General features: G+C 43.8%; 1 protein-coding gene and 2 long non-coding RNA genes across 3 annotated transcripts in view; 2 read left to right on the plus strand and 1 right to left on the minus strand.

Annotated features, from left to right (window-relative positions):
• The window catches only part of LOC309632627, a 364,034-nt gene extending 349,983 nt beyond the window's left edge, over nucleotides 1-14,051 (plus strand). The window contains exon 2 of the long non-coding RNA XR_014247008.1: nucleotides 13,966-14,051. This is a non-coding gene — a long non-coding RNA (uncharacterized lncRNA). The remainder of the gene's footprint in view (nucleotides 1-13,965) is intronic.
• The window catches only part of ZC3HAV1 (zinc finger CCCH-type containing, antiviral 1), a 61,274-nt gene extending 43,966 nt beyond the window's left edge, over nucleotides 1-17,308 (minus strand). Inside the window, exon 1 of the mRNA XM_082400291.1 lies at nucleotides 16,649-17,308. Within this exon, the coding sequence (XP_082256417.1) occupies nucleotides 16,649-16,956 (308 nt within the window). The 5' untranslated portion in view covers nucleotides 16,957-17,308. The remainder of the gene's footprint in view (nucleotides 1-16,648) is intronic.
• A 2,580-nt stretch (nucleotides 17,309-19,888) lies between these two features.
• LOC309632624 lies at nucleotides 19,889-24,606 on the plus strand. The gene is made up of 2 exons (XR_014247005.1): nucleotides 19,889-21,481; nucleotides 22,241-24,606. It is a non-coding gene; the product is annotated as an uncharacterized lncRNA (long non-coding RNA).
• Nucleotides 24,607-26,027: the final 1,421 nt, after the last annotated feature.

Consider the following 26,027-nt stretch of genomic DNA (forward strand, 5'->3'; position numbering starts at 1 on the left):
TCTCTAGTTGTGGCGAGCGGGGGCTACTCTTCGTTGTGGTGCGCAGGCTTCTAATTGCGGTGGCTTCTTTTGTTGAGGAGCATGCGCTCTAGGCACGCAGGCTTCAGTAGTTGTGGCGCATGGGCTCTAGAGCACAGGCTCAGTAGTTGTGGCGCACGGGCTTAGTTGCTCCGCGGCATGTGGGAATCTTCCCGGATCAGGGCTCGAACCCGTGTCTCCTGCATTGGCAGGCGGATTCTTAACCACTGCGCCATCAGGGAAGCCCTAGAATTGCCTTCTTATCTAGCCGTGGGACCTCATGAGAAAAATCAGAATCAACAACCACGGCAGCCACTGCCCAAGCCCTTAAAACCCAGCCAGCCCTCCCACGCACCCTGCTTCATGCACAATTCAAGGGCAGCTGGTCAGGCTCTGGCGACAGCCTGTATCTTAGCTGTTTTCTCAGGCGTGCTCTCTCCTGGCTTTCTCTACCAGGAGTTCAGGCTTCTAGTGTGTGTCTGGCACTCCTTGATAAAGCTGACCTCAGCTCTCCGCTTGCTCCTGGGGTCTGTCCTTTCAGATAACTGCTGCTGACTTCAGCCACCACAACCCAGAGCCCTCGGCGGCTGGGCTGGGACGCCCACCTTATCACTCCTCCAACCACCACGGGAGGGGCGATCTGTGAAGAGACTCTACAGCAGGAAGGGGACCAGCCTCCAGTCCAAAGCAGGAAATCCCTCCATTAGAGCTTTACCAGATACGTGCGAGCTTCATTACCTCACAAGGCATCTCACTCCACCGGGTACTGCCGTTAACGATCCTCTTGATATGGAACAGAAAATGACCTTGTTGAAACACCCTGCTGCTAGGCAGGTTCTACCCTCTGGCTCGGAGATATCTGACAACTGGGAGGAATTAAGAACCTTTCTTCCCTTTGAGCTCCAGTCCAAACATTGTGATCACAGAGCCAAGACTATGGTACCTCTCCTGTGGCCAGATTAGGGTCACAGATGAGGACCCAGTCCCTCTCCAGGTCCCAGCAAGATACAGCATCGGTCATATCTGTCCTCTGCCTGCTCTGTCCTAGCCAAGGAGCAGTGGGGCACTTCCAAGGTCCTGGAAGTCAACATTTCCTCTAAATAACTAAAGGCAGCCAGACAAGTCTAATAAGAACCCCTCTTCCTGGAGCCCTGAGTGTCCAGGCTTTGCCAAGCTCACCCAAGACACTCATGCCTGTAGGAAGAGCCCGCCCAGCACACACTGCGCTGGCTGGGTCCTTGACGTTGCCCGCCTGAGGGCCCAGATCGCTTTTCATTTCTCATCTCCATCCTCAGGCAAACAATAAATGACAGAAACTGTTGCTTAGGGACTTCCCCGGTGGTTCAAGGGTTAAGACTCCATGCTTCCACTGCAAGGGTGCGGGTTTGATCCCTGATTGGGGAACTAAGATCCTGCATGCCACATGGCGAGGCCAAAAAAAAAAAAAAGAAACTGTTTCCTATGGTTGGCATTGCGGAGACAAGTTTGGCAGCAGCAATCATCATGGTCAGGGCTTGATGGAGATCATGTTCAGGTTTAAGATGCAGAAGCTTCCTTCTCACTTTCTTCTGATCACTCTGTCCCAGCTCCAGGTCCCTAGTATTCGCTAGGAGGATTTAGCCAGGAAATAGTGTGAAAGTCTCCCAAGGCCTCTTGGGGGTTCTCAAAGCCAGTGGTTCTGAAAGTGAGGTCCCCTGATCAGCATCACCTCGGAGGTTGTCAGAAATGCAAATTCTCAGGCCCCATCCCAGACCTGCTGGGTGAGTCTCAACCTTCTAGCTCACATCAGAATCATCTAGAGGGTTTGTTAGAACCCAGATTGCTGGGGCCCACCCCCAGAGTTTCTGATCAGTAGGTCCGGGGTGAGGGCTGAGAATCTGCATTTCTGACAAGCTCCCAGGTGATGCCACCGCTGCCGGTCCGATGAGCACACTTGGAGCAAGGATGCTGAAGGCTACCTTCTTCAGCAAAGAATAATGGGCTGGGCAGAAGGCTGATTCACAGCCACAGGGACTCCCCGCCTCCCGGCACAGAAAAGAGCTTGCCCACAAACCACTATGAACCGCCCAGGGGAAAACAAGTGCTTGCAGAATGCTGCCTGCACTTGGAGCAGATAAACTTCAAACAGCGTGAGCTGGGATAAGAGGTGATAACTTTTAAAAAAAAGAACGAAGATGGCCTTGGAAGAGGCAGGAATGTCTCTCAGGAATCTCAAGCCAAAAAGCCTAAAAACAAATGACCTTTTCACTCTTCTCTTCCAGTCACAGAACAAAATGTTACTTCAACCCTGGCAATAAACGCTTCCCCAACCACAGATGAAGTCCAGCCTGCAGAGAGGGTCTCATCCCTGGTTACACATAATAATCAACCGGGGAGGGCTTAGAAATACCTAAGCCTGGGCCACACCCTCAGAGACTGATTTAATTTGACAGGACGTGAGACCCCAGATGATTCCAATGTGCAGTCCAGGCTGGGATTGCTGGCTGGGCCTGTCAGATGAAATTCTAAGCTAGGTTCCTGAACTAGATACTCACACATGTGAACTCTAGCACTTCACAGGTCAGCAAACATAGGGCCAACCCTGGGCTCCACAATCAGACCAACGGTAAAAAGATAACCTTAAGGAGAGTCTTGTTTCTTGACAGTCATTTGTATCAAAATACCCCTTCTCTTCTCCTACTCACCTGCTCTGTTCCCCAACACCTCATGTGGGAGGGTGGACAAAATCAAAGAGCTGGTCAGTTTGTATAGAAGACAGGAAATAGCTCATCGTGATTCAAGCCAGGCAAAAAAGGAACCAGGATGTGTGAAAGATAAAATCTAGAGAACACTCATCTAAAGAATAAAACGTCACCAATCAAAACCAACCCTGAAAAGTATTAGTCATGAGACTCCTATCCTCTATATGTTTGTACTTCTGACGTTCCAGATTAAATTGCCAGTTACTAGAGGCAGGGATGGTTCACTGAATCTGGAACCCCTAGTCAGATGGGGGAGAACCAGAGGAGACCAGCAGAGAGCACAGGAACAGGATAAGGAACAATGTCAGGGAAGAGAAAGGGTGGAGCCGAAGAAATCGACCTGCTTTAACCACAACTGTATTACCCAGAACACATTGCGCGCAAAGAAGAGGACGCCCCCTGACTGCTGACCGTGATTAGCCCCAGGTGCAGATGGCCGAGGGCCCCGGCCAGGCGAGGAGAATGCAGCTGGTAGGCTGCAAGACTCTGGGCTGCAGGAGGCAACAAGAGGGGACCAGGCCCGCTGAGGATGGGAGACGTGGCGGGCCGAGGAACTGATTGTAACCTATAACTGTACCAAGAGTAAGGCAAACAATGCAGGTGCCACAATATTGTAGACAATCTCCCCAGTTTGACTTATTTCTCTGGTCCTTTTAATCAGTGGTTCTCAAACTCTGCTGCCCATTAGAACTACCCGGGGACTTTTTAAAAACCCTGATGCCCAAGTCATACCCTATACCAATTAAATCAGAATGTCCAAGGGTAGGAGTTGGGCAACAGTATTTTTAAAAGACTCCTCAAGTGATTCCAGTGTGCAGCAAAAGTTTGGGACCATGGCCCTAAGTCCACATCAGGACTGAGAAAAAGCACAGGAAGTGAAGAGAGTGAAGGGCAGGAGATGACGCAGGGCATGCGGGATCTTAGTTCCCCAACTAGGGATCGAACCCCTGCCTCCTGTATTGGAAGCGTGGAGTCCTAACCACTGGACCGCCAGGGAATTCCCACCAAAATCTTGACTAGAGACAGTAGGTCACACAAGGCTCCTCTCCTTGAACACGCCTCTTCTCCCTCTGCCACACTTCCCAACATAAATCCCTTTGGAAGTTAAGAAGAATATTAAAGAAGACTAGGGAGAAAGATGAATTAACTGGTTAATGGTGTTTGAGGATTCTTTCAGTGAGAAAGGGGCAGAAGCTTCTAGAATAGCCTACTTTTGGTGACACAATAAATATTTGTTGACGTAGTGGGTAGAATGTCTGAGGTTTCCTGTATGTCTTGTGGTTCTATCATATAAGAGTAAGAGACATGTCACCCTAACCTTGGAGGAATGCAACAGTTTTTTCATCATTTGCTCACTCAGCACTAAAGAATGCATTTCTCTTTGACTCCCTCAAACTCTAAAGCCACATAAAACTTGCATTTGCAATCTGCCAGGAAGCGCATCTGCAGATACTGTTTCTGAAAGTGTGGTTCCTGAACCCCTGCAAAAGAATCTTTAGGGTGATGGTTAAACACAAATTCCAAGGCCCCCATTCATCCCTTCTGAACCAGAATTTCTGTTGTGTGATTAGGAATCCACATTTTAATAAGCTCTCCCCACGTGATTCAGATATACATCAAAGCCTGAGAAGTATTGCTCCAAAGCTGGGTACCTACTATACCACAGGGGCAACCCAAAATCGACCCATCAAGGTGTGGGAAAAAAATGTTACAACTCTTTATATTTATTTTGTATCTAAGAAAGTAAAAAATTATTGCCTGGGCTGAAAGAGGTGAAGGATTAGGGAGGATTACTTGGTTAATTTAGAAGGGGCATAAGAGAACCTTTAGGACTGATGAAAATTTTCTGTATCTTGATCATGATGATGGTTACATGGGTATATCCATTTGTTACGACTCTCCAAAGATTCTTCAAACTGTACGCTTTAAATGGGTATATTTTATTGTATGTAAATCATACCTCAAAAGTTGATTTTAAAGTTCTTTTAAAAGGTAACAAATTAATAAATATTTAATACACAAAGTAAGAGTTATACATCATACGGTTTTTAAATAAATAGATACATAATAGGAGTACATGCTGAAAATGTTCTCTAATGACAGGGGTGAGGAATCAAAATGTTTGGAAACTACTTCCCCAGATGACCTCTCTTAACCTGAAGCTCTGAATTGGTCTGAAACATTCTTTTTTTTTTTTTTTTCTGGCCACGAGGCACGTGGGATGGAACCCATGCCCCCTGCAGTGGAAGCGTGGGGTCTTAACCACTGGACCGCCAGGGAAGTCGCTGGTCTGAAACATCTTAAAATCTCTTCTTAGTGGGGAAGCATTAAAAGATCATAAATTAGGTCTCCACTTTCTTCTCTCAGACTGAGTCTAACTCTGGTGTCCCAATTTGGTTAAATTGGTTTCTCAATGGACTTGAAATCCTAGGTTCTTCTAGATTCTTTTACTCCTTTTCCACCACCATCTTGGGGCCTTTGTCAGTTCCAAAGTAGCCTGTAGGTAAAGATCACAGACACCAGTTTGGAAATAAATGTGATCAGGAGCAGTAATCAAATCAGAAACTTTTTATGGACAGAAAACAAATCTATACTTATTTTAAATCTTTAATTCTGCCATCTCCACAATATGTAAAAAGTAGAAAATATTTTGTTATCAGACGCTTATTTGTCACTTATTTAAGATTGTTTATCATGATTCACAGTATCACTTATTAAGTTTCTTAGTTTAATTTTTGCAGAAGGCTGCAGAAATTGAAAGTCAAATTTGATCAAATTCAAATAAATATGAAGCAAATCTGAAAGGAGAGCAAAAATTCACAAATGATTCTTATGGGGCACACACCCCTTCGTGCTGTGACGTCACAGAAAGCAGCATGTCCCTAAGGCCATCAGCCTGACAAGGAGACTCCATGGACACAGCACAATCAGGAACAAAGGAGACGTCCAAGAAGACTCCTCCTGGGTAAATACACCCCCTCAAATGACACGCAACATGCAAGAGTAAAAGGCAAGCCTTGAACACATATGCTAAGTGAAAGAAGCCAAACACGATGGGACAAATACTGGATGATTCCATTTAGAGGGAACATCCAGAATAGGCAAATCCATGCAGACAGAAAGAAGACTAGAGGTTGCCAGGGGCTGGGTAGAAGGAATAATGAGGAGTGCCTGTGGATGGGTGTGGGGCCTCTTCTGGGGATGATGAAAATGTTCTGGAACAAGACAGTGGTGATGGTTGCACAGCGTCATGAATGTACTTATTGCCATTGAACTGTACACTTTATGATAAAAGATTAAATATAGTAAAGGCAATTATAGACAAAAATAGAGTGCTAAGAGGACAGAAAGAGAAAAATGCAAACAGAAGCAACAAGTAAGAATTAGACACCACATAAGACAAACTTGAAAAACAAGCACTGGGAACTCCCTGGCAGTCCAGTGGTTAGGACTCTGCACTTTCACTGCCAAGGGCCTGGGTTCGATCCCTGGTTGGGGAAATAAGATCCCACAAGCTGCCTGGCACAGCCAAAAATAAATAAATAAATAAATATAACAAGCATTATGCTGCAGCAATTTTTTTTTGGATCTGTCTCCTAAAGTAAAGGAAATAAAAGCAAAAATAAACAAATGGGACCTAATTAAACGTAAAAACTTTTGAACAGCAAAGGAAACCGTCAACAAAATGAAAAGACAACCTACTGAATGGGAGAAAATATTTGCAAATGATATGACCAATAAGGGATTAATATCCAACATATATAAACAGCTCATAGAACTCAACATCAAAAAACAAAACAAAACCCAAACAACTCAATTAAAAAATGGGCAGAACTGAATAGACATTTTTCCAAAGAGGAAATGCAGATGGCCAATAGGCACATGAAAAGATGTTGAACATCGCTAATCATCAGGGAAATGCAAATCAAAACCACAATGAGATACCACCTCACACCTGTCAGAATGGTTTTTAAAAAGAACACAAATAACAAATGTTGGTGTCGAAGTGGAGAAAATGGAACCCTCGTACACTGTTAGTGAGAATGTACATTGGTACAGCCACTGTGGAAAACAGTATGGAGGTCTCTCAAAAAACTAAAAATAAAACTACCACATGATCCAACAATTCCACTACTGGGTATATATCTGACAAAAACAAAAACACTAATTTGAAAAGATACATGCACCCCAATGTTCACAGCAGCATTATTTACAATTGCCAAGATATGGAAGCAACCGAAGTGTCCATCAACAGATAAATGGGTAAAGATGTAGAATATATACAGAATAGAATACTACTCAGCAACAAAAAAGAATGAAATTTTGCCATTTGCAGCAACATAGATGGGCTTGGAGGGCATTATGCTAAGTGAAATAAGTCAGACGGAAAAGACAAATACTCTATTATATCACTTATATGTGGAATCTAAAAAATACAACAAACTAGTGAATATAACAAAAAAGAAGCAAACTCACAGATATAGAGAACAAACCAATGGTTGCCGTTGGTCAGGGGGAGAATATAGAGGTGGGGGAGTAGGAGGTACAAACTATTGGGTTTAAGACAGGCTCAAGGATGTACTGTACAACACAGGGAATACAGCCAATATTTTGCAGTAACTATCAATGGAAAATAACTTTAAAAATTGTATAAAAAAATTTTTTTTTAACTTTTTAAACAAGCGTCACGACTTAAAAGGGCCAGAGACCAAGAATATATAAAGAATTAAAACCACAGTTGGAGGAGGGGGGGTGGGGTGGGGGCTTCCCTGGTGGTGCAGTGGTTGAGAATCTGCCTGCCAATGCAGGGGACACGGGTTCGAGCCCTGGTCTGGGAGGATCCCACATGCCGCGGAGCAACTGGGCCCGTGAGCCACAACTACTGAGCCTGCGCGTCTGGAGCCTGTGCTCCGCAACAAGAGAGGCCGCGGTAGTAAGAGGCCCGCGCATCGCGATGAAGAGTGGCCCCCACTTGCCGCAACTAGAGAAAGCCCTCGCACAGAAACGAAGACCCAACACAGCCATAAACAAATACCTTAAAAAAAAACCAAAACACAGTGAGGGACTTCCCTGGTGGCCCAGTGGTTAAGACTCTGCGCTTCCACTGCAGGGAGCGCGGGTTCGATCTCTGGTCTGGGAATTAAGATCCCACACGCCTCACAGCATGGCCAAAATAAATAAATAAATAAAAACACAATGAGGCACAATTTCACATTCCTTATATTGGCATAATTTGTAAAAGGCTGATGACATCAATTGGCAAGGATATGAAACACGGGAATGCTCACATTTTTCTGGTGGGAGTAAAACTTGGTATACAAACCTGGAAAACAATTTGGTATTGTCTCCTAAAGCTTAAGTATGGAAATTCTGGTACTAGATACCTAGGTAACTTTTGCACGTTTACACAAGGAAAGAGATACCAAAATATTACAGTTTGTAATAGCAAAAAACTGAAAACAATCTATATTTTAATAACAAGAAAATTGATATATAAATTGCGTACGTTTGTACGAAAGAAAGCTATTGTTTATAAAAGAAAGAACTAGAGCAGTCCCTCTCCTAAAATTTGTGGGGTTTGAGGCATGATAAAATGGAGGCCCATACACCAAATATCTAAACACTTCAAAGTAATTAATCAAGCTAAGAAATGGTTCAATAAAATATGTTCTAATATATATTCTCTCTTTCTATCTTGACAAACATACTTTCATAATGACCTGCAAGGCCAAGTTTGAATTTAGAATGCTCAGACTCCTTTGAGCTCTATGAATAGGATGTAGTAAAATGAAGAAAGAAAGCCGCTGGGACTTCCCTGGTGGTCCAGCAGTTGAGACTCCGTGCTTCCACTGCAGGGGGCACGGGTTCAATACCTGCTCTGGAGCTAAGATCCCGCATGCCAGTGCGGTGCAGCCAAAAAGTTAAAGACAGCCCCCACTCCCAACTCCAGCCCCCCTCGTCTCTTCTCCCCCTCAGGCTCTGTCCCACATTGCCAGCACCATCATACAGAGGCAATGAACATGCCAGCCTGTACATCCAAATTCCTTCCACGTGTAGGAAGACCCAGGGAAGAAGCCCACTCAGGCTCTGGAAGTGGGCTTGGGAATTCTAGGGTCCTGGGAACCCAGAGCATAGTCTAGAACAAGGGTAGGGGCCACAGATGGAGGCCACTGGTTCTGGATGAGCACGATTCCTTAACCCCAGACTCCTCAATAAGTGAGTAGGTATACAGTTGGGCTGGAATAGGACCTGTAAAGCAGAGGGCCCAGGGCAGAAGTCCACCTTGCCCAGGTCTCAAGGTGGTACAGAAACAGGGCTTTGTATATTAGAGGTGAGTCTCAGAAACATTATGCTGTGCAAACAAGAGCAAAATAAAGCAAGTATTTGCATACCTAGTATTGATGTAATTTATAGGCTTGAAAACAGGCAAAATAATCCTAAATGTTGCTTAGAAATAAACACATGGGGACTTCCCTGGTGGCACAGTGTTTAAGAATCCACCTGCCAATGCAGGGGACATGGGTTCGATCCCTGGTCCAGGAAGATCCCACATGCCACAGAGCAACTAAGCCCGTGAGCCACAACTACTGAGCCTGCACTCTACAGCCCGCACACCACAACTACTGAGCCTGCATGCCACAACTACTGAAGCCCATGTGCCTAGAGCCCATGCTTCACAACAAGAGAAGCCACCTCAATGAGAAGCCCGCACACCGCAACAAAGAGTAGCCCCCGCTCACTGCAGCTAGAGAAAGCCTGCGCGCAGCAACAAAGACCCAATGCAGACAAAAATAATTAAATAAAATTTATAAAATAAAAATAAAAGAAATAAACACATGTGTAGGGATTTCTCTGGTGGTCCAGTGGTTAAGACTCCGTGCTCCCAATGCAGGGGGTCCGGGTTGAATCCCTGGTCAGGGAACTAGATCCTGCATGTCACAATTAAAAGAGCCTGCGTGCTGCAACTAAATATCCCACATGCCACAACGAAAATCCTGCATGCGGCAACAAAGATCCCGTGTGCCGCAACTAAGACCCAGCACAGCCAAATAAATAAATAAATAAGTGTTTTTTTAAATAAAATTAAAATTAAAAAAGAAATAAACACGTGTAGAAAAATAATAAATGTGTGGGGAAAATAAATATCAAATGCAGAACAGTGTTGTGGGATTGTAAATTGGTATGCCCATTATGGAAAACAGTATGGAGTTCCTCAAAAAATTAAAAATAGAACACCATATGATCCAGCAATCCCACTTCTGGGTATATATCCAAAGGAAATGATATCAGTATCTTGAAGAAATATTTGCACTCCCAAGTTCAATGTAGCGTTATTCACAATAGCCAAAATATGGAAACAACCTAAGTGTCCATCCACAGATGAATGGATAAAGAAAATGTGGTTTATATGTATAAGACGAAATATTATTCAACCATGAAAAGAAGGAAATTCTGCCATTTGTGACATGCATGAACCTAAAAGACATCATGCTAAGTGAAATAAGACAGACACAGAAAGATAAAACAAAACAAAACAAAACAAAAACCTGCATGATCTCACTTATACATGGAATCTAAGAAAGTCAAACACGTAGAAAAGGAGAATACAATGGTAGTTGCCAGAGATTTGGGTGGGGGAGGAGGGATGTTGGTCAAAGGGTACAAACTTTCAGTTATAAGATGAATAAGTTCTGGAGATCTAAGGTACAGCATGGTGACCATGGTTGATAATAAATATTGTATACTTGAAGTTTGCTAAGAGCATTGATATTAAGTGTTCTAACCATCAGGGACTTCCCTGGTGGTGCAGTAGTTAAGAATCCACCTGCCAATGCAGGAGACTCGGGTTCGATCCCTGGTCCAGGAAGATCCCACATGCCGCGGAGCAACTAAGCCCATGCACCACAACTACTGAGCCTGCACTCTAGAGCCCATGAGCCACAACTACTGAAGCCTGTGCACCTAGAGCCCGTGCTCCATAACAAGAGAAGCCACCGCAGTGAGAAGCCCGTGCACCACAATGAAGAATAGCCCCCGCTCGCCACGACTAGAGAAAGCCCGTGTGCAGCAACAAAGACCCAACGCAGTCAAAAATAAATATATAAATAAATAAATTTATTTTTAAAAAAGTGTTCTCACCATCAAAAAAATGGGGGTAAATAGATGAGGTGATAAATAGGTTAATCAGCTTGACTGAGGGAATCACTTCACAATGTATACATATAACAAACTATCACATTGTACACCTTAAATATATACAATATTTATTAGTCAATCGTACCTAAAGCTGGTATGTTTATCTCTAGTTATCACCTCTAAAATGGGGGAGATGATCAAAGGTGAGAATTCAGGGGGTTTTAACTGTGCAATATTTTATTTCTGAAGCTGATTTGTGGGTACACAGATATTCACTGTATGCTTTATACATTCTCGTAAGACTTAAATATCACCTAATAAAAACTTTAATGAGAAAATTCTTTTAAAATTAAAAAATAAGATACCATTGTATACCCTTCAGATTGGCATAAATCAAAAAAATCTGATAATACTAAGTGCTAGTTGGCTATAAAATGGGGAAACTGAGACATCAAACATGAAAACGTAAATTGGTACAACCACTTATACTACACTGATTTGTCAGAATCCTGAAAAGCTGAAGCTGTGCAAGAACTGAACCCAGCAATTCCATTTCCTAATGATCTACCTTGGAGAAGCTCTTGCCATGAGCACCAAGAGAATGTACAGTCTTGGCAGCATGCTTTTCTGTAGCAAAAAATTAGAAATATTCTAAATGCCCATTATTGCAGGAATAGGTGCTGAACTGTGGTGTAAATCATATGGTGAAATACTATTGAACTGCGGTATAAATCATATGATGAAATACTATATGGCTGTTAAGATGAATAAACTAGATCCTTATAACAACATGAATAGATCTTCAAAACATAACATTGGGTAAAAATTCTAAAACACATAAAACAATACTACATTTTGTATATGAATACAAATATATATGAGAGGAAATTTTTAAATCATGGAAGGGCAGGGCACACCCCAAAATCATGATTAAAGTTGCTTCTGGGGAAAGAGGGAAATGAGACTAGGGAAGAGAAAAAAACAATAACCTTAGGCTTGTTATGGTATTTATTTTATTTTAAAATAAAAAAAGCAAAAATAGAAATATAAATATTTATTCTGGGAGGTGAATTATAAGCTTATTATACTATATATTCTTTCATATAGTATAGCTTTCATTATATACTCAGAATATATATACTCTGATGCTTGTTGTACTACTCTTTGCATTTTTTTGGTTGGTTTTTTTTTTCAATTTATGAAATTGTCAATTCGTTTTCTTCCTGTCTACCCATCCCCATCCAAAGTTTCAGTTATGCAAACGGAAAGGCATACAAACAGGAAAGAGCCCAGAGGAAACACCCACATTAGCAGAAACCACAAAGCTAGTTGAAGACAGACAGCCTGCTTTAAACAGTTAAACAGAAATCATGCTTGCAAAACAATATCTTGACCTTGAATTAATGAAAGATCATACTTCATACAGCTACTTGACGACACCAGTAGCTAAGTTAAGAAGTTATGCAGATCTGGGTTCAACACTAACTTTGCCACCTATCTGCTATGTGACCTTCAGTAAAATTCTAAACAGCTCTAGGCCTGAGTTACATTAAGATGGGACTTAGGGACTTCCCGGGTGGTCCAGTGGTTAAGAATCCGCCTTCCAATTCAGGGGACATGGGTTAGATCTCTGGTCAGGAAACTAAGATCCCACAGGCCGCAGGGCAACTAAGCTCGCGAGCTGCAACTACTGAGCCCACGCACGCTCTATAGCCCGCACGCCACAACTAGAGAGAAGCCCATGAGCTGCAACGAAGAGCCCACGTGCCGCAACTGAGACCCGATGCAGCCAAATAAATAAATTAAATAAATAAATATAAAAAAAAAAAAAGATGAGACTTACAACACCTACCTCAGGAATCATAATAGAGACGAACTTGCATACCATCTCTAAAGTGCTTATCATAGTACTTGGTAGACAGTTATTTGTTCAACAAATGGTAGTTATTATTTGTGCCAGAACTGGGATTAGAACTCCATGTGTGGGTGTATGTTTCAGCAAAGCAAACAGAAATACCGAAAATGATGGACCAAAACTAATTATCCAATAGTGAAGCAAGCCCTGTTGTCAACTAAAATGTATAGTTAAAAGCAACATCAGAGAGACTTCCCTGGTGGCACAGTGGTTAAGAATCCGCCTGCCAATGCAGGGGACACGGGTTCGAGCCCTGGTCTGGGAAGATCCCACATGTCAGGGAGCAACTAAGCCCGTGTGCCACAACTACTGAGCCTGCACTCTAGAGCCCGCGAGCCACAACTACTGAAGACCGCACGCCTAGAGCCTGAGATCCACAACAAGAAGCCCCAGCAATGAGAAGCCCACACACCGCAATGAAGAGTAGCCCCCGCTCGCTGCAACTAGAGAAAGCCCGCACACAGCAACGAAGACCCAACACAGCCAAAAATTTAAAAAATTTTAAAAATAAAAGCAACATAAGAGAAAAGACCAGAACAGCAGAACTGATAGGAGAAATTCCACCTATAAATAATAGTACTACAGAGAAAAATGTAGAAGTCCAGCAAAAGGCAAGCTATCCTCATGCAGACAGAGAACAGTTACTAAACTGAATGGTAACCTCAGCATGGGTATCAACTGGTCAACAGCGCCCACCAACCTATAATCCACAAAGAAAGCCCTTAGACTCCCACGTGTCAAGTATTAGAAGATGAGGATTTATAAGTTGCTAAGAAAGGGAAAATATTTTAAAACATACTTGGGAAAAAAATGTATTTTCTAGGCTTTTAGGCAAAAGAAAAAGAATCCTCCCAAGGGTCCTTATTATGAGGACACAATATACATTAATGGATTAAAAATTTGTAATTCCCAAACTCAAAAGTGATATAAAAAGATTTTAAAAATAAGACTGGGGCTTCCCTGGTGGCGCAGTGGTTGAGAATCTGCCTGCCAATGCAGGGGACACGGGTTCGAGCCCTGGTCTGGGAAGATCCCACATGCCACGGAGCAAATGGGCCCGTGAGCCCCAATTACTGAGCCTGCGCGTCTGGAGCCTGTGCTCCGCAACAAGAGAGGCCGCGATAGTGAGAGGCCCGCGCACCGCGATGAAGAGAGGCCCCCACTTGCCGCAGCTAGAGAAAGCCCTCGCACAGAAACGAAGACCCAACACAGCCATAAATAATAAATAAATAAATAAATAATTTAAAAAAAAAAAAAATAAGACTGGACCCATACATTTAAGAAATAAGAATTTATCACTCAACTAAAAAAAAAAAAAAAAAAAAAAAAAGACTTTAATGAATTCTCCAGAGAATCCACCCAAACTTGCATACACCAAATTATTCCTACAGACCATATTATTCATATAGAACATATTATTCCTCTTCTAAAATATAAAAAAGTGCAGGTTAACTACCCAACTTACGAGCTTAAAATGGTTTTGAGTTGCAAACAACAACAACAAAATAATAACAACAATAATAAAACAAAAAACTAAAGTTTCTAAACCTACTGCATGTAACAAATTAAAACAGTTTCTAAATATATTAAATATATAACATATTGAAACAATTATGAAATATGACTGTGTAGGTTTTTTTCCCTGAAAATGAAAGTCCAAGTATAGGGCAATCAGAGAAATTTGAACACTAACTGGATATTATATGATATTAAAATTATAACCGTAGGGACTTCCCTGGTGGCGCAACGGTTAAGAATCTGCCTGCCAATGCAGGGGACACTGGTTCGAGCCCTGGTCTGGGAAGATCCCACATGCCGCAGAGCAACTAAGCCTGTACGCCCCCCAACTACTGAGCCTGTGCTCTAGAGCCTGTGAGCCACAACTACTGAGCCCTCGTGCCGCAACTACTGAAGCCCACGCGCCTAGAACCGGTGCTCCGCAACTAGAGACGCCACCACAATGAGAAGCCCACGCACCGCAACAAAGAGTAGCTCCCACTCGCCGCAACTAGAGAAAGCCCGTGCGCAGCAACAAAGACCCAACGCAGCCGAAAATAAATAAATGAGTAAATAAATTTATAAAAAGAAAATATAATCGTAAAAAAAAGTGATCACTGTACTGTGGTTATACTAATAAAATAGAGTCTTTAATCTTTGGAGATACTAAAGTATTTACAAAGCAAATAATCTCTGGCATTTGGTTTAAAATAACACGTTTGAGTTGGGGACAGGGATGGGGAGGGGAGAATAAATGAACCAAGACTGGCCTTACTGTACTTTGAAAACTGTTGAACCGATGAGCACATAGGGTTCATCATTCTCTTTTCTTTACTTTAGTGTATGTTGAAAATATTCATAGTAAAAAATTAAAAGATAAGAAGCCTATGCATTTAAAACTAATAGCCAACACCAACTGGTGAAGAATTTTTCACAACAGAAAAGATAACAAAGCCTTCCATCTCCATTGTTATTCGGTAGAGTGCTAGAATGTTCCTTCCTTTTTTCTATTCTCTACGCTCTTTTCCTCCTTCCTGATTTCATCTGCCGACTTAGATGACTCCTTCCATACACATAACTTTCTGAAACTCAGAAATAGACTTTCAAATTGTTGCCTCACGACATAATAAATATTTCTTTTTAATAACAATGGAGCATATTTTTAAAATTTTAGTTTTGCTCTAAACAAATTTTTTAAAAAACTTATCTCATCTACCACATCCATTTAAAACATCTGTCTTTTGTATGTTTTATCATACAAGTAGTGCGAGTGAGTAATCTAAAGTTTTTCACTAATAAGCACATGCTGAAAAGTTTGATGACCACCATTTTGGACACTAAGACACCACTTAAAGTTTTTAAGGATGGAGGAAGTGTGACAAGTACTACATCAAGAAAAACAATTTAGCAGAAGTACATACGGATAGGAAAGATGGGGAGAAAGACTATGGTCAGAGAAAATCATTCAGTAGGAAGGCCGGGGCAGCGGATGTACACAAGGAAGCCATCTTTGTAGATGTGACGACTAAACCCAAGGAAGTGAGGGCTCTCGGGGAGAGACCTGGAACACAGGTACATCAAAAGGCTTAACTGAAACCTTGGGGCACACCTATATTCAGGAAACAGAAAAGGAACAAGTGGGAACACAGAAGCAGCTGCCTAGGAGATATGGCACACTGTTTCAAAGTGGTCCCAAGGGTAGGCGGTCAACGGTGCAGGCCACCGCGGGGCCCACGGGAAAGGAGCTCTGGAAGAGGACCCATCATTGGTAACCTTGAATAGAACCATTCTGGTCTTGGTGGTGCGGGCTAGAATCAGATATCAGAAAAGTGATAATGAGGGGAAAGGAGGCGCTTGGAAAGGAAGGCCAAGCAGAGACCCGCAGCTCGCCGCGATGGAGACAGACCCCGGGGTCGAGCCGTTTGGGGGGCTGGGAAGACCGCACAACACCTAGGCGGTAAGGTAGCAGAGAGGGGACGACTCAAGATTCCAGAGAATGGAGGCATTTTCTTTCGTTCCCAAACCTGCCTCCAAATTGTCTAGGCCCTGGCTTGCCCAAAAGTACTTTATCCTTATGGAGGTGGGGAGTTCATCGTAGTCTTCACCGGGGCGGTAGCGCGCTAGTCATATTCAAAGGAAGGTCTGAAGGCGCTGGAGGGAAGGGAACCTTCGAGAGCAGAAGCACGGGCCCAGCAAGAAGGGAAGCAGAGGAGGGAGCAGCTGGAGGAAGAGGCATCGGGTGCGAGGTCCCTGCGAGGGCGCACCCCTCGCGGAGCAGCAGCCGCGACAGTCCTCCCAGACCGGGACCCGGGGAGACGCCCCTCCCTCCCAGGGCACTCACCGCTCCGACTGCGAATAGTGGCACCGGCCCAGCAGGTTGAGCTTGCAGAGGTGCAGGTTTCCGCAGGGTTTGCTGCAGTACTTGCGACGGCAGACCCGGGCTCGAGTGGTGGCCACCACGGACCGGATGACCCCGTCCTTGCCGCCCGTCTCCAACATCACGAAGCGGTCGGACCCGGCCTCTTCCAGCACCTCGCAGAGCTGCGCCTCGGAGAGCTGCATCTCGTCGAGCAGCGCCTCCAGGGCCATGCGGCCCCCGTGGGCGCACAGGATTTTGGTGATGAAGCAGCATACCCCCGGGTCCGCCATGGCGCGCTGCGCTGGCCTGGCCGCGGCGCGGGACTCCGCTCCAGGGAGAATCGAAACTTAGAGTCCCGGGGGCGGGCGCGGGCGGCGCGCGGGCTGGGCGCGCCCCGGGCGGGGGAGCGTGCGCTCTCCGCCGCTGCTAGCCGAGCCCAGCGGTTTCGGTTTCCCAGTAAGCTTGGGTCGAGAGGCCAAATCTCACCGACGCGGTCCCTGTGTCAGATTTAAAGTCAATCGCGACGGTAACCTAGTGGAAAGAGGGCGAACAAGCGCGGGCTAATCTGTAGGCGACCGCGGCGACCACCGGACGGCTCCTCGAGGGTCAGGTTCCCCAGCTGGGCACCGAGAGGCTTCTTCGGAAAGAAGAGAAACTAAAACTGATCTCGGAGCTCTGGTGGGGTTTTTATAAACCAGCCAGAGTGACGAATGACGCGAGTCTTGGGAGCTCTCTTGAGGAGTCCTAGGTTCTCTACCCCACCCATTCCCGGAAAGAACAGACCCAAGTGAGCGCTTGCTCCGAGCCCGTCGCCCTGCCTCCGGTATTAGTGAATCTTTACAACTCCCATGAGTTAGATATTGTTATCCTCACTCTACTTGAGGAAGTAATTTGAGTAAACACAGCCTACAAGCTGGAGCCTGGGAACCTGAGGTTCCCCAAATCTGGCCCCCAGATCGTGGTCCGCCTGGCCAGGACCAATGTGAACTTTCTCTCACACCACCCTTCCTTCTCAAAGGACAACGATTATTGCTCTCCCTCTTTTTTGCCTTCTTATGAGCTCTTTGAAGAACCACTTCTTGACACATTCTTGCCTGTCTACAGTCGCTAACAGAGGTGCCTCAGACACCGCTTAATCCCTGATAGCAATCAGTCACAGTCGGGCAGGCAGGCTTAGACATATCCCAAGGCTTCAGATAGGTTCCTCTCTCTGGATATTTGGACAAGACCTTTTCCCCCAGTGGGGACGCACTTGGACCCCCAGAGTTGGTATAAAGTGAGAACGTTTGAACTACAGAAGATACAGAAAGAAATTTTATCTGAGTTTCTCTTAATCTGACTAAAGCAAAGCCTCCTGAAAATACAGCTACCTTTAAACCCCTTCCAAGGGAGTTTCCTGCTAATTCAGTTGCCCTGGAGACACAAGGTCCATTGCAATTAGCATCAAAAAGCCCAGCAGAACCTTCCATACTCTCCCACTGAAGTCCTAAAAACCCCCCTTTTGTTAAATTGAGATATATAAAGTTACTTCAGGCTATTCCAGGAGGTTTCCATTATTGGAAACTCCCCCCCTTCCAATGCTAAATAAATCTGGTCTTTTCTCTTTTTAATCTGTCTATTGTCAGTTAATTTGCAGGACCTAATCACTGGACTCAAATTGCAAGAGGCAAAAGGTTTTCCTCCCAACACTCCCAGGTGAAATGGGTCATTGATCGGATAAGTAATAAACCTTTTTTTAAATGATAGAATTCAGTTGTCAAACTAGAAACTCTTCAGAATGATTAATGTGCATTCTCAGATTGATAATTCATGGTTGATGATCCGTCTCTTAGGAATACAGTACTTTGGTATGAAAACCAGAGAAAGCTAGGTTCCCTCTAGCTATTACTTTATAGTTTCCTTTAATCCACTTGGCCTGATTTGTGGTCTGACAGGTTCCCAGGGACTGGGCTTTCAATATCAAATCAATTGAATTCACCACAGTATCTTCTGTGTGGCCCTTACTTTAGTTAGTCACTCTGAACATACAGAAGTTTAAGAAATAGTCCCTGCACTCAAGGAGCTTATGTTTGGGAAGACATGAAAAAACATTAAAACATAAGGGAATCCGTGGTTAAGTGCTGCAATGGGGTATAAAGGAGGTTGGAGAAGAGTACAGCTTGGCTAGAGTGGTTGGGATTAGAGATATAAAATTCCCCTCAATCTGAGGCCCTGAGAAACAGTTTAAGGGGTTGTGGAGAGGAAAAAAAAGCAGAGATTTAGGAAATTCGTGTTGTCACAGGTTGGGTTCTCCAGGAAGCAGACACTGATATGGAGTTGAGAGTACAGAAGATCTCCTGGAGTGTAACACCAGAGAAAGTCAAGGGAAGAAGCAGGATTGGTCTGTGAGGGCTGTCAGACCACGATGCAGACCTCACAAAGTCTCTGCCGGCCCAACGGGAGCAGGAGACTAGCCTCGGGCAGAAAAGCCTAGGCCCTTGTACCACTGCCTTGGATGGTCATTGGCAGGGGCCGCTGGAGCAGTGCGTGACTTCAGCTCAGTCACTGAGGTGAATCCTGAAGGAGCTGAAGCTGGAGGCGCTCAGCTAAGCACACTCCTTGCAGCTGGGAAGCAAGCCCTGCCTTGAAGGGAAATCTCAGTGACGCCCTGTGTCCGCTCTAGTCCATCTTTTGTGCCACGTGGATCTGTTGCTTCTCCATCTGTACTCGGGAAACAGCTTTTTCAGCACTCTGATGGGCCGCTCTTCCTGAAAAATAACTTAGGAGAGGGAAGTTAACGGAATGAACTACAGCTTCTGTCACTGCACCTGGTTGTAGGACCACAACTGATCCTCATCATTTCCCTCCATCACCATCCATTTCTTTTTCTTTTTTCTTTTTTTATTGAAGTATATTTGATTTACAATATTGTATTAATTTCAGGTGTACAGAAAAGTGATTCAGTTATACATATGTATATATCTATATATTTTTTGGATTCTTCTCCATTGTTGTTTATTACAAGGTATTGAATATAGTTCCCTGTGCTATGCAGTAAATCCTTGTTGTTTATCTATTTTATATATAGTAGTGTGCATCTGTTAATCTCACATACTCCCGATTTATCCCTCCCTTCCCTTCCCCTTCGGTAACCATAAGTTTATTTTCTGTGTCTGTGAGTCTATTTCTGTTTTGTAAAAAAGTTCATTTGTACTATTTTTTAGATTCCACATATAAGTGATATCATATAGTATTTGTCTTTCTCTGACTTATTTTACTTAGTATGATAATGTCTAGGTCCATCCATGTTGCTACAAATGGCATTATTTCATTCTTTTTTATGGCTAATATTCTATTGTATATACTACATCTTCTTTATCCATTTGCTGATGGACACTTAGGTTGCTTCCATGTCTTGGCTATTGTAAATAGTGCTGCTAAGAATATTGGGGTGCACGTATCTTTTCAAATTAGAACTTTCATCTTTTCCAGGTATATACCCAGGAGCGTGATTGCTGGATCATATGGTAGCTCTATTTTTAGTTTTCTAAGGAAACTCCATACTGTTTTCCATAGTGGCTACACCAATTTACATTCCCACCAACGTGCAGGAGGGTTCCCTTTTCTTCACACCCTCTCCAGCATTTATTATTTGTAGACTTTTTGATGATGGCACCACTATCCATTTCTAATTCCCCTCACCCTAAGGTGGTCTCAGTCGATCACCTGGGTGGGTACCCCAAACCCTCATTCCTAAGAGGTCCGAGCACCTTCTCAGACCACCATTGCTGCTCTTGTCTTGTCCATTCACAGTCACAGTTGGGCAAAAGAGTACCAGTTGACACACAAATAGGTCACTGGAGTACACACATATTCCTCCCTGCCCCCTCTAACCTGCCCTACCTCCTGCTGACCAGGTCAATTACCTCTGATAAGACAGTGATCCCTTGTCTTACTGCTGGTCTCTCACCATGAGGAGGGCAAAGTGCCTGGTGGCAGCCATAACGTGTAATCCAATGGGATCTTTGCTGTATCCCCAGGCAAGAATGTGCCCCTTTTGGGGACCAAGACCTCTAATTTTGCAGAGCCCGGACTTGTGGGGACAGGGAAGCTCAGTGGATCTGTGGGAGAGCAAAACTTGCCGCCCCAAAATATCACTTTAGCGTGTGGATTATTTCCAGCTGAAAATAATCAAGGCCCAAAAGACTCAGGAAGAAAATCTGACCTTCCCACAACTGCCTAAAAAAATTTTAGCTAGAGGGTCTGTTCCCAAATAGAGCTATCACCAGAGATACCTGCCAAGAATATGGGCTGGGGCGGGAGGGGAAACACTAAACAGGGCCTAGAGGTCAGAGTCCATTCTGTGTCCCATTATGTCTGCGTGACCCAGCAAACATTTATTTACCAAACATTTGCTTTTTCATCTTCAAAGGGGAAGAAGGCCGTGTGAACGGCCTTCTTCCCCTTTGAAGTCCCAAACCACCACCCCCAACATCCTCTTTTGTCTTTAGCTGAAGATGGTATTTAAGGTGAGGGTTTCAGCTATTTGGGGGACTTACTCAGTTTTCCTGGGTCTCTCCCATGTATACATGTTATTCAACTTTGATTTCCTTCTGTTAATCTGTCTTATGTCAGTTTAATTCTTTGACCAGCCAGAAGAACCTGGAAAGGTAGAGGAAAATTTCTTCCTCCCCAATGGGTCATTGGAATGATGCTAACTGAGGCCACTCATGCTTCCACCCACTGTGGAAGACACACATATTCTTTCTACGGGGGACACAGCACCATACTACGTTATCTGACTGAAGGAGTATACTACGATGTCCTGGAGGAAATGTAATCACTGCAGTATATTGCCTCTATGCTGGAGCTTCGGCTGCACCTCTAACTGACCATTCCAATATCTTATCTATCCAGCAGCTTTGGGATTATACTGTGTGTGATATGACCCTTACATCCCATGTTCATGGGCCCATTCCTCTATTTCCTGTAATGGAAAGAATCTTCTGGTCAGATACTGTGTTATGTGGGATCCCATGTCTGTGGATCAGGCAATCTTCAAGCCTCCAGAGAGTGGTGCTACTGAGGTTCTGCAGGCAGGAAAGGCAACCCCATACCTGGAATCAGTGTCTATTCCTGAGACAGTAAACCTCTGGCCCTTCCAGGAAAAAAAGATGTCACAATGTCACAACTGGTCACCAAGTATCCTATTGGTCTCCTTAAGGAATAGTGCTTAGCCTTGGTCTTAATGGCTGGCACATTGGACATTTAGAGGTGGCAGTAGCTATATTTGTTTTGGTAAATGACAGTCCACGCTGTAGGTTTTTGTATCGCCTCCATCTCTTTTGCCACTGTAGGCTCTTTGTTCGGTACCCGTCACGTAGCAGGGGTGGGACAGCGGCTCTGACAAAGGCTGGCTACATTAACTGGCCAAATTACTTTGTCTAGTTGGTACATCTTTTGTAATGGATATTTACTAGTGGGCTTAACATATTATACAAACAACTTCCCACTTTGCGTCCATTCCTACAAGTTCATCCAGGTGCCTCTATTCCAGCTCTTCTTGTCTCTGATTTTACAATCTTTTTCTTTCAGGTCCTCCACCCACCAGCCAGGCCACACACCACTGTCCATGAGTCCACATTTATTCTAACCTTGGGCCATTCTCCTTCCACACAACGCAGATGACCTGGTGCACACCTCAAAGCTCCTCCCATTGGGGAGATTTTCCTTCACCACCGTTTTTCAAGGCCTCCCCTGAGTATGACTGTAATGTAGCTGCCTTCCATTTTCAGCTTGTGCCCACATACTGAGGGGACTCATCCATACTCCCAGCTTGGTCTTTTTCTTCTTCCTTTACTGGTTACATGGGACCCCCCCCTTCATACGGCCATAGGTATAAGCTGGTGGAGGGGTGCTGGTGCAAGTGTAATGAGTGACATGGGGATCTGGGCTACTTGTTCATACAGTTTCCTTGTACCCCCTAAATCCTGTATCCTGAGAGAGTACTCCTTTGTCAATAAATTCTGTGTACAATCTTATATTCCAACTTACTCGATAGAGATTTCTCAGAATGGTCAGGTTGGAAATCAAAATACAGCACTCATTTTACAGGATTGACAAGGAAAGGAGAAGAGAGGAGAGGAAATACTTGGATAGCTAGAGAGATTTTTTGTTTATTTGTTTGCTTATTTATTGCTGTTGTTTTACTGGAAGATCTGGGCATATCTGAAAATTTCAAAGAAATATATCTGGGGAGAGTGCAAAGCTGCAGTTGCTTGGACACGTTAGCGTGATATCAGGCTATGTGAATCAGTTGAACCACCAATCAGGGAGGGAAGAAAACATACACAAGGCAGTGACGAGTTAGCCATGCCAAGTCATAGAAATTTAAAGTACATAAACCTTGGAGGGTTGAGTCAGATGGAATGTCCAAAGTCCATGGCAAACAGATGCTCTCCAGGAGATATGGGAGTCAGAGGGGGCATTAGTCAGCCAGACAGGGGAGGGCAGAGATGGGGAGCAGGCAGGCGGGGTTTTCCTACGTTGAACTTGGCAGCAGCAAGGCGCCCTGGGAGGAAGAGAACTGGGACGGGATGGAGCTGGAGTATACAGGTGGAGGGGTTGACTTCAGAGTGAGAAGGGTCATTTCCCTCTTTGAGGATGAATTTAGACTTTGCTTTGGTGGTGTTAAAGTGAGGAACTTCAGGCTGCAGACCTTTCGATAACACTCGTCTGAAGGCACAGGCCACAGGCATGCAGACAATGGCTTGATGTGGCAGCCAGCAAGTCCCACCTCCTGATATTTACACCCTTGTATAGTCCCCTCCCACAATGCATATGACTGATCTCTGTAATCAGTGGGATATGACAGCAATGACGGCGTGAGTTTCGAAGCTAGGTCATAAAAAACATTGTGACTTCCTTGTTCACTCTTTTATCACTCACTGTAGGGAAGCCAGCTGATATGTTGTGTGGACCCTCAAGAGGCCCTATGGAAAGGCCCATATGACAGGTAACAAACGCCTCCTGTCCACAACTAGCACTACCTTGCCAGGCATGTGGATGAGCCCCTTGGAATGGGATCCTGCAGCTCCAGCCAAGAGGTCCAATGACTAGATCCCCACAGCTGACAGCTCGACTTGAACCTCGGGAGAGACTCTGAGCCAGAGCCACCCACCTAAGCTACTCAGCAGTATGGGAGCTACTCAGTAACCATGGGAGATAAGAATATTGATTGCTTTAAGCTATTAAGCTTGGGGGTAAATTGTTATGCAGCAATGGATAATTAATACAACATCCCCAAATACACAAAGTAACAAAGGTCCAAAACACAAAGTAATGTGGACTGTGTAAGGAAACCAGGGAGGTAATCAGGTCCAGAGGAGGAATAAAAGAACAGATTAAGTGAAGCGAGCAGATGAGAGGGAGTGGGAATTACAACAGGTTATCAGGTTGTGTGTGACTGGGAGAGACAACAGGGAACTCATGATTTCTGAGACCACTTTATGGAAGGTCAGGACATGGCGGGGCATGGCAGGCAGAGAGAGGCCCACAGCAGGCTGCATCAGGGCGGCCTTTCATGGCTTGGGCTTCTTCCCTGAGTACTAGTCCCCTTGGGATAGAACAGGACTGGGGCTGTGCCCTGAACCCTCTGGCACTGGGTGGGATGCTGACAAGACCACCAGGCCCTAAGCATTTACTATGTGTTAAGTGCTTTAAATAATATGAAAACTTAAGCAAATGTGGCATTCATACCATGGAACATTATTCAGCCATCAGAAGGAATGAACTACTAGTATATCCTATAATGTGAATGAGCCTGGAAAACGTTATGATAAGTGCAAGAAGGCAAAGACAAAGGGTCATATACTGTATGATTCCATTTATATGAAATGTCCAGAATAGGCAAATCCACAGAGACAGAAAATAGACTGATGGTTGTCAGGAGCCCAGGAAAAGAGTGAATAGGGAGTGACTGCTAACAGGTACACGTTTCTTTTGGAGGTAACGAAAACGTTCTAAAATTAGATAATGGTGACGCACATTCTCGTGAACATACAAAAACCCCATTAAATTGTACACTTTAAAGTAGTGAATTTTATGGCATGTAAATTATATCTCAATAAAAAAACAATATGAAGACGGAAGCACATGTAATAGCATTGACCATGTGCCCAGCACTGTTCTAAATGCTTTCTGTGTATAATTTGTTTAACTTTCACAACCAATGGACGTAGGAGGTAAGAACTATTATTATCATCTTCCATTTACAGGTGAGAAAACTGAAGCCCAGAGAGGTTAAGTGATTTGCCCAGGTCACACAGCTAAAGCAAGTACTAGAGCCAAGAACTGAACCCAGGCAGTCTATCTCCTGAAGCTACAGGCTTAACCATTACGTTATACCACCTTTCACTTATAAATGATCTCAGGTGAATCTTAAACAAATCAGTGAGGTGGGTTTTAGTATCTCTATCTACAGTACCTCTATTTCACCTCAGAGAAGTTAAGTAACCCGCTCACACCAGTAGGAGGAGGGGAGGCAGGATTCAAATTCAGGTCTTGCTGACTTCAAAGCACACAACTCTATGTCACCTTCAGCTCTTGCTAGCAGCTGCCTTCAGCACTAGGGGATGAACTAAAACGGACCTTCCGAGGATCCACACCTCAGCAGCTGGATGACACAGGGAGTTTCTTCTTTTAGGGATCATGGGATTGCAACACCTGGTATTTTTCCTGTGTACATGTTATGATATCTATATTGCTTTCTGATTTTCCAATTATCTTTTCACCAAATAAACAATTACATTAGCAATCAGAAGTTGAAAATTCGTTTGCTCAGTATCCTCACATAGACTTAGTTTTAACTAGGATAAATGCAAGTTACCTTTTATATTGAAATAAATATTGACTCCTATGTTTTTAATTCACTTCAGTTAAAAATTTGGCCATACAGAAAAATTTGGGAGTTTTCAAATAGATACCTCTTTTTTATTTTTGGATTATGGAAAATTTCTATATAAAAATAGAATGGTATAATAAGCACTCACGTACCCATCACCTAGCTTCAACAATTATCACCTATAGATTTCTTATTACATAGTTCTCCAATTTATTAGTAGTTCAGCTATGATTACATTATCCTTTAGTACTGGTTAAATCACTTTTTAAAAGGCAAAATGTTAACAGGTGTTAATAGGTGGTTATAAATGTATAGATAATTTACATTTTCATTTTAATTCTCAGCATCTTCCAAACTTTCCAGGGTGAATATGTAGTACTTTTGTAATGAGAAAAAATGTTATTTTAAAATGATTGAAAAATATATTTCTTTGAGTGTTTTTTTAAATATCTATTTATTTTGGCTGCACTGGGTCTTAGT

The sequence above is a fragment of the Balaenoptera borealis genome, assembly GCF_965194805.1.
Source record: "Balaenoptera borealis genome assembly, chromosome: 7".
NCBI classification, from domain to species: Eukaryota; Metazoa; Chordata; class Mammalia; order Artiodactyla; family Balaenopteridae; genus Balaenoptera; species Balaenoptera borealis.